The sequence below is a fragment of the Xiphophorus hellerii genome, chromosome 15, assembly GCF_003331165.1.
Source record: "Xiphophorus hellerii strain 12219 chromosome 15, Xiphophorus_hellerii-4.1, whole genome shotgun sequence".
Taxonomy (NCBI): Eukaryota; Metazoa; Chordata; class Actinopteri; order Cyprinodontiformes; family Poeciliidae; genus Xiphophorus; species Xiphophorus hellerii.
Window position 1 is genome coordinate 10,119,745 of NC_045686.1, and position 12,663 is coordinate 10,132,407.

At 36.1% G+C, this 12,663-nt stretch overlaps 1 protein-coding gene across 16 annotated transcripts in view; it reads right to left on the bottom strand.

Moving 5' to 3' along the window:
* Window positions 1-1,087: 1,087 nt before the first annotated feature.
* ptprk (protein tyrosine phosphatase receptor type K) overlaps window positions 1,088-12,663 on the bottom strand; it is a 103,664-nt gene continuing 92,088 nt past the window's right edge. For 5 of the 16 annotated variants that reach the window (XM_032584755.1, XM_032584756.1, XM_032584757.1 and 2 more), the window contains 17 exons: window positions 12,269-12,456; window positions 11,987-12,074; window positions 11,410-11,555; window positions 10,366-10,383; window positions 9,810-9,846; window positions 9,599-9,696; window positions 9,257-9,373; window positions 8,588-8,742; window positions 8,086-8,221; window positions 7,323-7,472; window positions 6,504-6,677; window positions 5,727-5,744; window positions 4,978-5,109; window positions 4,639-4,764; window positions 4,369-4,532; window positions 4,009-4,144; window positions 1,088-3,587 (listed from right to left, as the gene is read on the bottom strand). In XM_032584755.1, the coding sequence (XP_032440646.1) occupies window positions 3,534-3,587; window positions 4,009-4,144; window positions 4,369-4,532; window positions 4,639-4,764; window positions 4,978-5,109; window positions 5,727-5,744; window positions 6,504-6,677; window positions 7,323-7,472; window positions 8,086-8,221; window positions 8,588-8,742; window positions 9,257-9,373; window positions 9,599-9,696; window positions 9,810-9,846; window positions 10,366-10,383; window positions 11,410-11,555; window positions 11,987-12,074; window positions 12,269-12,456 (1,937 nt within the window). In that variant the 3' untranslated portion in view covers window positions 1,088-3,533. The remainder of the gene's footprint in view (window positions 3,588-4,008; window positions 4,145-4,368; window positions 4,533-4,638; window positions 4,765-4,977; window positions 5,110-5,726; window positions 5,745-6,503; window positions 6,678-7,322; window positions 7,473-8,085; window positions 8,222-8,587; window positions 8,743-9,256; window positions 9,374-9,598; window positions 9,697-9,809; window positions 9,847-10,365; window positions 10,384-11,409; window positions 11,556-11,986; window positions 12,075-12,268; window positions 12,457-12,663) is intronic. The other 11 variants (XM_032584765.1, XM_032584763.1, XM_032584762.1 and 8 more) reach the window with 7 other exon arrangements.

The following is a 12,663-nucleotide window of genomic DNA, read 5'->3' on the forward strand; positions in this document are numbered from 1 at the left end:
AATATATAATTTAGGCCTAATTTATTTAAAACTATTTTCTGCTCTTGACCCTGTTTTGGTTGTTTAATGTTTCTTTGTCAACATTTTATAATAGCATGCAGGATAGTAAATGATTGTATTAATTAGTGATTCATTGCTGGTCAGTATAACAGCAGTCTACAGATCAGTTTGTGTTTGCAAGATTACTTTAGGATGACTATTTCATTTCTAGATTTGTTCATCTAAAAATTAAATGTACATTTTCTTTTCTAAATGCAAGGTTTTGAAATTGTTCCAACAGTTTTTATGATTTTTTTTTTTTTGCTTTATGAATGTGACTTACTATATTTTGCCTCCTAAGTACTACCAATCATCTGTTGTAAATAATTATGCAAATTAAACTTTTTGAAGAAAACAACACTACTTGTCACTTTTTTATAGCAGGTAGCAAACCAGAAGTTGGTCAGTGACACAGCTGTTCCTCAAGATGTCATATGGGCATTTTAGCTACAGAAGTGGATGTTTCTTCTGAGAATATTTATCATACATAACATATAATTCTTATGAAAATTATTCAAGTTATTAGTATTTTTTTAGCATTACAAAGCACACAATTGCTAAACTCTACCAACTGGTTTTTCAACATTTTTTATGCTATATAGCTTTTCCCACATAAGAGAAAAAGCTCTGTCCAGATCATCTCGTACATTTTCTGTGTCACCCACACGGCTTTTGACAAACTGTAAGCAAGACTTTTACGGATTTTTTTTTTTCCCTTGCCACTTTTTCTTAGATAACAGAATTGTTGAGGAAATGACTAAAGCTTGTCAAGTTGACAGACTCCTCCAGAGTTACACGGGACCTCTTGTCTACTTCCGTTGCTGTTCCACTTCTTTCCTGTCATTTTAAGCAAAGAGACAGGTCTCAATAAGTATAAAAAAATAATGTAGTTTCATGTCTTATAACAGCAGCAGCTCAGAGTAAACCTGTAATTATGATGTGTTAGATATAATTAATGAATCTCAAAACCCACCTGCTGTAAAGGTCTTCAGGAGATTATGATATTTTATAATCAGAAGATGATACTGAGAAGCCATGAACCCAAAGGTTTTAGTTAAAGAACTGTTTTTTTATTACAGCAAAGAAGCCAAACATTACAGACAAGAATAATTATGAACCATGAATATTAATGTCATACTTAGACTGGCCTCTCACCCAGACACCAGCTTCTTTCTCTCTTTTTTGGGGCAACAATTTCCTAAGAAAAAAAAAACTGTTCCTTTTTTTTTTTTTACTCAGTGTCCCCAAAGCCGAATAATTGAAGGTTTTTTTGTATTGTACATACTTTCCAAAAACACCAATAATATATATTTTTAAAAAAAGTATGGATACGCATCTTTAGATTTTCTGCAACTTTGTTGGGTCAGATCAGAAATCTGTAGAAAACGAAAACTGAAGGCTGATGTTCACTTCTTCAGTGAAAACCATAGCATTTTTGAGCACAAATGTTTATTCTTACATTTTCTTTTATCTACAATAGAACAAATGTCCTTAAATTGAACCCATTGTTACTTTCAGAAACAGGGTGGAACATCTGATCTTTTATTTACAATAAAGTTCAATCTGTTAAGTTTGTAAAGCCTCAAAAGAAGCATTTTCATGGATTAAACACAATAAATGCAGGCTCAAGGAACTGAAAACACTGATCGTCCATAAGAACACATTGAACAAAGCCCTGCTCGAGGTCAATGTCAAAAATGCTTGTTTCAGTTTGGAAATGTAAATGATTAGGCACAATAAATGTACATGTATTACAGCTCTCCATGTTTCTTCAACTAAGCCTGTTGACATCACTCACTGTATGTTCAGCGATGATGATAAACAGGACATAAGGATGAAGACAAACAGCTCATCCCATCTAAGAAGTTCAGGATGCAGGCCATTATCCAAGAAAACTCAAATGCACCGATGTTCTACTGACCACAAACAGAAAAGTGAGCTTTTACACAAAAGAAAAACAAAAAAGTATCTTTACTTTAAAATCTTAAAAAGAAAACAAAAAACGATACTATTGGATTTCACCTAAATACTGAATACTACTCCTAAAGCTTTAATACACAGCTTTCATCAGGGATTCTTAAACTCTTCTTCATGGACTCAAACTAATCAGATGCGATATCTGACATGATGATCCACAACAGGCTCAACAAATACTCCCATGATTCCATATGAAGACGACGAGTTTGTTCATCTCCATAAGCAGTTTAAGAAGCGCTGTTGGTGGAGTAAACATGGAATGAAAAATGATTGTTCTTACAAGCAATGCAATAAACAAACAATAAATACAAACAATGTGCTTCATCCGTATAGACATATTTACACAAAGTCTTTGGCTTATGAATAAACATCAGCTACAAAATAATAATATTCAAACAAAAAGTGTTGGCCACCAGTGCACAGAACAAATGACACCTGGGGTCAGTTCACTTCCAAATCATTCCAAAACGAAAGCAAAACTACAAATCTGTGTGTTTTTGAAAATAGAGGAAACTGATTTCTTTTATAATTAAATTCTGCCTAAATGTGTTTTTTTAATGAAGCTATGTTTGTGAACTGGATGAATTAAAAATGCATTGGGCCCAGCCCTAAAACAAACATAAATGTGATGGAAAAGTGGTCTATTTTACAATTTGGGATAGAAAAAGTACTTCAGCATTTATATTCAGTAGATTAGTACATGATACAACAAGAAGCAAAATGGAAAAAAATAAAACTTGTAAACTCGTATTAATACAAAGGTAATTGTCTTCATCTATATTCTGTTATCAAACAGTTTTGTGTAACTAATTTAAAATAGGAACAAAATTGGTGAAAGATCATGGTGCTAAACCTCAGAATTCACTGTGACCTGACAATAACATGACAGTGCCCTAGAAAGAAACAAAAACATCCACAGAGTTTGACTGGGCTGTAACATTAGGTTTCTAGTTCTGGTACAAAATTACAGACCGCAAATATTCAGACATCACCATGATGAGATACTCAACACTGATGAAATACTCGGAAATCAGCGTGAAAATGGGAACATGGCATCACTTTAACTTGCAGTTCAACAAAATAAAAGTGGTTACAGCTTCGCAAAGGAAGGGAGACATCTACAGTTCACACTGAATACTGCAGCTGTAACAACACAAAGCATCGAGTTCATGGGGAAGGGGTTTGTGGTTGAGAGGCTTGACATTTAAATTGGGGCTCAAAAACATACAGGACCCCACTGGCACTCAAAACGCTGTACCATAAGCATAAAGATTCAAAAGCATTAACATCTTCTGCTGCAGTCCTCGTCATCTCACTCTTATTTAAAAGTCTGAAGATTTCCTTTTGCCTCACAACACTGTACAGAGCGGACTTTGATTGCACCATTTGTCGAGCCAAAAAAATAAATTGATGCTACAGAACACGACAGAGGGGAATCAGGACCAAGCAAAGGCAAAAGATCAAATACAAGAACAGAACAGAATATCTTCACTTTCCTGTGAACTTCTCTGCTCTTCTTAAGACGACTCAATGAACTCGAGAGCCAGATCGTAGCAGAACCGATATTGTTCCTGTGGGAAAATGGAAACAAATATTCAATAAACTTATAGTGCACGGAAAAACAAGTTTAAAAAAACTCAGTAAAATAAAAAGTTTGTGGTTCATTAAGACCACAGGTAGCATCATCAAAGAGCACACACAGCAGGCTGGGAAAAGGAATATACCTCCAAGTTGTAGCAAGTCATAAGAAGTAAAACAGAAGTGATCTAGTTACTGGATGTACCTCAGCTTAGGGTCAGAATCTTTACATAAACAGGTAGAAAACCATTTAAATCAACAAAAGCTCCTTTGGTTCAATGAAAGTAATTGAACAAGCAGAAATTAACAAAGTAATGCATTAAGGCTACATTTAATTCAGATGGTCATAGGTAGGTTAATCACATATTATTGGTGTGCATGTGTATGCGTGATTCTAATATAAGAGCAACTTACGGGAGTATCCACCATGTTGGGTTTGCTGTTTCTCAGAGTCTTCACAGCGTGGAATACATCAACCACGTTTTGTCTCTTTGCCATCTCACACACAATGCTACTGGCACAGAATACTCCGCTACGCCCACCGCCATTTCTACAAAATACAGAAAATATTACATTCTGACCTCACAGACTGCACAAAATGTTTCAGGTGTTGTTTCGGATCCTTTCATAGGGCACTTATTATGGTGTCTGGCACAAATTACTACTTGCTATAAAAAAGACTTGTCCACCGAAGAATTGCTAAATCTGACTACTGTAAGCTTGAACCTGTCCTTTTAAAACTAAATGTAAAGATTTGATGTGCTGTTAACTTACAAGCAATGCACAATGGTTCTTCCTTCTCCTTCCTCTCCCTCCCGCTGCCACTGGTCGACCTGAAGTATCAATTTCAGGAAGGAGCGTTTGGATGCAGGAACGTCTCTGTGTCCGGCCCAACCGAGGTACTGGAACTGACGAACCATTAGGTAGCCTTCCTGTGGCTGGAATATTTTAAAAAAAAGACTGTCACACATAAGCAGATATTTGCTGGAGAATTTGGCAAAAGATATTGAGCCCAGTTAACATGAATCAAATCAGCGTACTAACCCTGGTGAGGTTACAGACCCTGAAGAGTCTGCTAATGACATCACAGTCCATCAAGCAAGACATACATTCAACCTGGACTGGACCATAACGCAGCATGCCCTCTTCTGGCCAGTACTGAGGACAACCCTATGTATGAACATAGATGTGAAAGAAAAAACAATTAAAATTAAATCTTTTGAGGACATAACAACTTATGAACACAATTTCCCTTCTCCTGCTATATACTTTCTTGTCATCGGGGATTTTTTTCTCTATTATTCTAACGTTGGTAGAGTGGTTGAACATGTATATTTGTAGTTTTTATTATAGGGGTATTTATTATAATCAAAAGTGCTTTACCTGAGCCAAGTCGATCTCATTCAGCATCACCAGACTGGTACAGCCATAGTCATAAACTAGTCGCCAAAAGTCTTTAACTGTGCTGGGCAAAGGATGCTGGGTAACGATGAATGCCGCAGGTTGCCGGTAACTCTGCAGGCCAGAGACAAAACTGATTATTTGAAATGTTTCTTTCACAGAAAAAGAAAACACAGCATTATTAGACATCTGTCCCTGACGTTTCTCTGTTGTTCTCTCTTCCACACACAATACAAGCAGCACAGTGTGTGAGATGGAACAGAAGCATAATAAAAAGGGGAAATGTCTGGTCAGGTGATCATGCGGTGGGTTTTAACTGCCAGGGTCGGGAGCATGCAAACACATTTAGGCCAAATGTACTATTTACATTTAAAGGACTCAGTTAGCCTTATGTTCAGTTAGTTCAGCAAGTATACTTGAACAAAGATCACATCAGACAATGTAAAAATGCTAGTTACACTGACATGTAACTCACTATTGACTATTACTGTTACTGACATGATGAACTTACTGAACTGAAACTTAAATGAGCCCAACATTATTCTGGATGAGAATGAGCGATTACACATGGAACAGAAGCATGAATGACTTTGGTGGGTAATAAATCATGATAATGATGAGATTCTAGTGTCACAATGAAGTCTGTGAGTAAAACATGAAATCGGTCGCTGAACAACACTGAAGCCATGAAACAAATCCAGTATTGGAGATTTGAAGTCATATCCCATTACCTGGAACTCTTCTGACAGCTTGGTTAGAGAGAGGCCAGAGGTAAGTGACTAAATTTGAAATATAAACATCTGAATCTCATTAGTTTTACACTGGCTGCAGCATTTTGTCCTCCAGCAGCTTTGCTGGAGAGAAGCCACATTTCGATCAAAAAAAACATGTTTGTATTTCAATTTATTAATAACAGAAACTACTGACATACCTACAACCCACCCCTTACTGTGGTTTATGTGCCTCTGACCAATTGAAAACGATCAAATAAACTGATATCCTTAAATTTCTGCAGAACCAAAATTGCTGTATTTTAGCTGATGGCATGTTTGAAACAGCCATGTCAACTGTTGCCAGAGCAATAAATTTTTTTTGTGGTGGCCAGAGAAGCTAGCGGTCGGTCTTTTTAGAACCTGGATTTGTCTCTAGCCTTCTGCTGCTAAAACCACAAACACAGCATCACACAAACAGGAAGGGGGAGTCTGTGTGTGTATATCTGTAGAAAATATATGCAAATGTTTCAGTTTTTTAATAAACTCTAGTTTTTAAAAGTCTGTATCATTTTCAACAGAAAAATTTGACTGCAGTTTGGGACAAAATAATACATTATTTAAAGATTTGTTGTTACTTTTCTTAATCATGTGTTAAAAGCAACACATCTCTTAAATTTTTACACAACAATGTCTTATGAAAAGACCACACCATGTCCCAAACTACTCCTGCTACATTAGTTGAAAATAACACAACCTTCCTATACAATATGTGCATTAGATAAGGCTTCGACTTACATCCATCAAAGCAGCATTGATGTAATTGCTGCTTTCTCCATCTATTGTGATGAGAAAGGGCAGGCATCTATCAGGAGGAAGGCCATCCATAAAGCGGTTCTTATCTTGGTTTCTAGGCAACAGTGCAATGCTGCAGTCTTCTGGCTGAGGCTGTGGAGTCACTGAGTTTAATGTCTGGCAACAAAGAAAAAAGGATGAATTTAAAATTAGTACACATCTTTAAGAAGCAGGTACATTCAAGTATAAGCATTGCGGAAAATGAACTGTTTATAAAGATTTTTTTTTTTTTTGAGCTTCTGACTGTTAAATGTGCTCTGGACAAACAAGTCGGACCCAGTTTTCAATGTTTGTTGTTAGTAAACAACCTGAAATGGGAAGAACTAAATAATCTAAGCATGTGAACACAAACAAGTTTATAGTCGCTTTCAAGAGCATTCATATATTTTAAACTTTTATCATTTCATAACATTAGGTGACAATTTGTCATCAATGTGGACAAATTGCTTTGCTTTACTTGTTCAGATTTGGAACTTGGAAGTTACTACTTTTCCAGCAAGACATTTGAAAAAATAAGATTATCAGAGGAAAATGTCATTATTAAGGATACTTTAAGAAGCAGAACTATGAACACAACACTAAATGCTTACATGGGTTATTAAAATCAATCAGGCTCCTAAGAATACAAATAATAGATGAAACAAATGTTTACTTGATCAGCAGCTCTTCCTCCTAAATGTTTTTACTTCACCTCATGTTTCTAAACAGATAGAGCAAAAACTTAAAAGGTCTGTCATTAAAAGTAAAAAGATCCCAGTTTACCTGGAACTCATCCTTCAGGTGTGATGAGTTGGTCTGGGAGTCGATGCGAATCAACTCATAATACGCTGCTTTGAACTCACAAACTGGTATTGCTGTCTCTCCACATAGACAAGCCTCTAGGATGGCATCATGGATGAAGATATACTGCTCCTGTTCATGATTCAAACCACAGAACATTTAAATATTTAAAACAGGAAAGACATAGTAAATACTGTAAAAGTGAAACAACCACACATATAAGACAAAAAAAGTTGAAGTGAAGGTGAAAGTGAGGATGAAGACGCTGTATGTGAATGAAGACTCATGGAAAATGGATGTATGGATGAGATGAAATGAAATTATGTTGTGGCTTTTCTTACTTTTGTGTCAATCTGCTCAGAAAATTGTATATTTTAAACTTTTTAAGCAAATAACAGATAGCTTTTTGTATGAGGAGATAGCCAATGAACAGCTATGAACCCTTTAAGATATGACAGATTCTAAGCCTGTTGAACTTAAACAGGCTGACATTGAAGAAGTAAATCGTCTGTGGTGTATCTGATTTTAGAATCAAAAAAGCTTTATTCCAGGCACCTTTGGTCAGAATTTAACCATAACCATATTTATGTTCTAATTGTGATGAGGTGACTTGTGTATGAAAATTTTAGATATCTACCTACAGCTTAGCCATCTGTACCATGCTGATGGCTGATTCTGCAGGTGAGGGTTTTCTTCTGTCTAAGCTAAGGAGAGGATGCAGATGGAGGATGGGTAATGCAGTCACCTCAGTCTGTACCATGTTGATCCTCCTGGAGCGGAGAGCTTTTACACAGTTGTAGATGTCGACGACTCCTTCTCTCTCTGCCATGTCCAACATGATGTCGATCACAATGAAACAGCCTGTGCGCCCTGCTCCAGCACTGCAGAAAGATGGATGGATGGTAAGTTGTATATTTAAAATGTCAAAATCAATATTCATTTTAATCTCTAGAAGTCCAGAAGGCATTCTAGTTTCAATGCTTAGACACACTTATTGGCCCTCATTGTAAAAATGCGTAAAATTATTTCCTCTTTTATTGCAGAACCATAATCTAACACAAAAAGAGTTCAGGAAGTAAATTTTCTGGAGTTGATGCTCTTGTGAAGTGCCTTGGTAAAACATTTTTGTTAAGTTTTTCCCAATTAGATTGTATCACTACAATAAAAGGTTAATCTTTTAATGGTTGTCAATAAGTGTGGTCAGCATTGTATGTTTACTATGTAAAAATCTGCACAAATAGTCATACCTGCAGTGAACCACTATCGGCCCAGCGGACGGAGGGTTGGACATTTTGACTCTGCGGATGAAGGAAAGTAGTCCAGTGGCGTGATATGGAACGCCGTGATCAGGCCAGCCAGTGAAGTGGAATTGCTTGACCTCTCGCACCTCATTAAAGCCACGCTGAATGAAAACAAATATGTTTTGTTAGTGTAGAAGCAACAAGACACAGGAAGTTTTAGTAGCCAGGTAGACTATGGTTGAGCTATTAAACATAGATAAATGGTGGCATTGAGCTGAAAGTTTCAAGCCTCCTAGTGTTTAATTTAAAGCAAATTACCATATTAAAAAAATTTATTTACGTTTTCAATACAATGCAGATAGAATACTGAAACACAGGAGGCAAGATAATAAATTCAGGAGACTTTAGTTTCATTGTTAAATGATCTTCACGAGCTGAGGAAATGTTGCATAAAGTGTTATAAAGTCTGGTTTAAGTTTGAATTGGCTCCCGAAAACCTAAATACAGTACACTGTTTTCTTCTCAAATTCTCACTTCTAAAAATTTTACAGGGAAAGTTACACATAATAAAAAGTGAAAAGTGTCTAATAACAACATATGGTATGGACAACTGCATATATCATCATAGCAGCTCATACTTTCAAATTGGGGTGAAGAAGATAAAACACGTCTTACCCTCTCCAGGGTGAATGTGCGGACCACATATTCAGCCAAGGGTTCCACCTCCACAAAAGTCACTTTGAAGTCTCCGTATACCTCAGCATCATCTGGCCAGTACTTGTAGCACTTAACCTGGAAAAAGCAAACGTCAAGATTATGTTAGAAATGACAAAAACCGCCTTCCACGTGATAAGGTTTAGATGGCTAAAATAAAGTGTCGCCCTAAATAGATTAGATTCCAGTGTTGAAAAAAACATTTTATGCTGCTAAAGATTTGAGTGTAAAGAACAAAACAAAGCATTTTCAAATAATGTAACCTTGCTACACATGATAAACAAAAGAAAAGGCGCAACTTACCCTTCCAACCTCCACGAGATTGGTTACCATAACAATGCAAGCCGACTGTTCCTGCCACACCATCCTCCAGAAATCATACACCGTCTCATGAACAGGACCTACACACAGACACAGCATTTCTTTAAAAACAAATAATATGTTTCGTGGACTGACATTAATCTTATGAAAAAAATTAACTGATGCATGTAGTTAAATTGTTTCTCTATCTTACCTTGAGTAGCTATGTAGTGACTTGGTCTCTGATATCCCTGAAAGCACAACACTAGTGTCGGTATGTTATGATAATATTTGGATCATTTACCACAAACCTTTGTTTTACTTGGCTGGGAGAAATATTTTTTACTGCCTTGACAAGACTTTGGTTAAGTTTTTCCTGCAGCTGAGCATTAGTGTAAGGGGCTGGATGTCTTTTTAATGTCCTCATTGTACTATTTATATTAGTTTTACATCTAATTATTACTTTGCTATGTCGTTACAATACAACTGTTACGTCATGCACACCAATAAGTCCAATGAAAACCATAACCAGGTTTTCAGAAGTTGAAAAATTGGGTCAATGCACAGAGTTTCAAGATACATAAAAATCTGAAGAAAGATGGCAGGTGGGCAAGATGAAGTGACAACTTTCATGCAGCAGAAGCCCCAGCAACTCAAGGATCTGCATCGTCTTTTGATGCACATCAGGACAGTTCAATGCATGGATGTGTAGGTGGACTGGTGTCATAAAGTTGAAGGGCGTGAATGAAAGAATCTACAGTGATACTTACATCCCTGTACAGCCAAATCTACAGCCCAAGCCACAGGCAGAAAGAACAAGTGGAGGAAGGAAAGAAAGAAAGCACAACAATGTCAGTGGGTGTCAATCAGAACAAAAGCTGTATTGACATAATGGAAGACCATAAACATGCAAAACAGTGGTCTAAGAGTGCGAATTAGACTGAATAGAAAAGACACTGCAACAGCTATATTAGCTGTGTCAGAAAGGATTGGAGAGTGTCTATACTATTCAAACTAATTTCTGTTTCTTTTTAGTTATAGCATGCATCTAAGTGATAGTAAATTATAGTACAGAAAGGCATGCTGGAAGCGTTGTAAAAGCATGACATGATTAAAAGACATACACATGTGTAGAAGCAAGAACTGGAAAAAAAGGTAGAAGATGGAAATGATTGACAGATCCAAATCATGCTACCGAGCAACAGTTAAATGGACCAGCAGATGATTCAAAATAAATTGAATATGGATAATGCAAGTTCATCTGTTTACACTTTGAATATAATGTTTCTAAATCAGGTTTACATGTTTTAATAAGTGTGGTATGAGAAGCTGTGAGTACATAGAAGCTGGCTGCATTTGGTTAGCTTTGGGAAAGTCAAATACTAAAACCTGAAAACACATAACCAGGATTTGTCCAAGGTTTTCAAAAACAACCAATGTCACTAGTCACATCTAAGCCCCACAAGTTCCTACATTATACAATTTTTATTCTTTAATAAAGGGCATAAAGATAAAGATTTTTTTTCTTAAACCAGCTACATCACATCCCTATGTTGCAGTATATTGTTGTTCACATTTCCCACCTGTGCACAAATGATTAAACGTTTTACATTTAAATAATGGCAAAATTGTCATTTGTTATGTGTAGAAAGGATGTGTTAATGGATGAACTAATCTTGAAATAAGACAAAAGAACAAACATCTTTGAAAAACACAGAAACTGCATGTGTGGGGTGATTTTGGCACTGCAGGATGCATAAAATGGTTTGATGGATGACTGATAGACGCAATAAAGGTATATAGGCCTGACATACGAGCGAGGGAGTGTGGTTTCGTTGGTTTCGTTGGGAGCCAATAGTAGCATTCGATGTGTTTCCACTTACATCGATGTAGTTGGCGTTGATGTAGTCGGAGGACGGGTCGTCTTCTATGGGCTGCAGAATAACCCTTGAATGATCATCTAGAGACAGAAAATAAGACATTGCATTGTTTGAGTAAAATCTATTATAAATTAAATTTACAACAATAAAACTGAGAAAATAAAGACAGTGTTTTATTATGACTTTTGGTGCATAATTTTTAAACCAAATTGGAAATTGAATTCATTCTGGGCTAAATATCAGATTTTAACTGAAGAATTATGGTGCAGAAAGACTATAACGATTTTAGTTTTTTAAGCTCTTTAAAAATGAATAGCTTAAAAACTAAGCTCTTAGTTTTTCAAACCACTCAAAACCAGAGACTCAGGTTTTGATTTTACTCATTTTAATTAATTCAAAAGCCAAAGACATGTTCTTAGTCCTTGTCACTTAATATTTCTTTTTTTATTTCATCCTCACAAATTTGTAATTTGTGTTCCTAAAGGTACAGAAATGAATTTTGCATACTTACAAGCTATAATGTTTCCATAGCGATTTTTAGTCCGATTCTGCTCTTTCTTTGCCACATCCCAAGTTGCTGACTGGCCCTCAAAGAAACTCTGAATCACAAACAACAGAAAGGAAAGTTTATAAGTTATGCATCATTAAATATAATAAAACTAGATAACATGCAAAACACAGCATAAAAAAATGCAGTGAATACTTGGCTATCTTAATGCGTGCAAATTTTCATCATTTCTATTAGACCGTAAAATTGTTTGCGGTTCTTGGACTGAATAGTTAACAATATTACTTCATATTCTTCCTTGAAGCCATAGCTGTCAGATGTTTTCATGAGGTTGATGTGCTGCAGAAGGTCAGCCACTCTGATGGCAGGGTGCAGCTGTCCTGTCTGATAAGGAGACTCTGTTCCTTCACAGTGATAGCGAGGAACATCCAGAAGCCTGCTATTCTCGGCTGCAGAAGCACTGTGGTTTTCATCTGCAAGCAGAGAGAAAGAGCCAAAAAAAGTTAACAGAAGCTAGATTTTGAATAATCAAACACATGGTTTTATAATTTCTACATTACGATTCCTAAAAGCATTTGATTTTTATTCATTTTGATGCAAGATATTTTATCTAAAGTTATCTAAAGATAAGTATCAGAAAAAGGAACCTGAAAAAAAATACAAAGAATTATATATTCAAT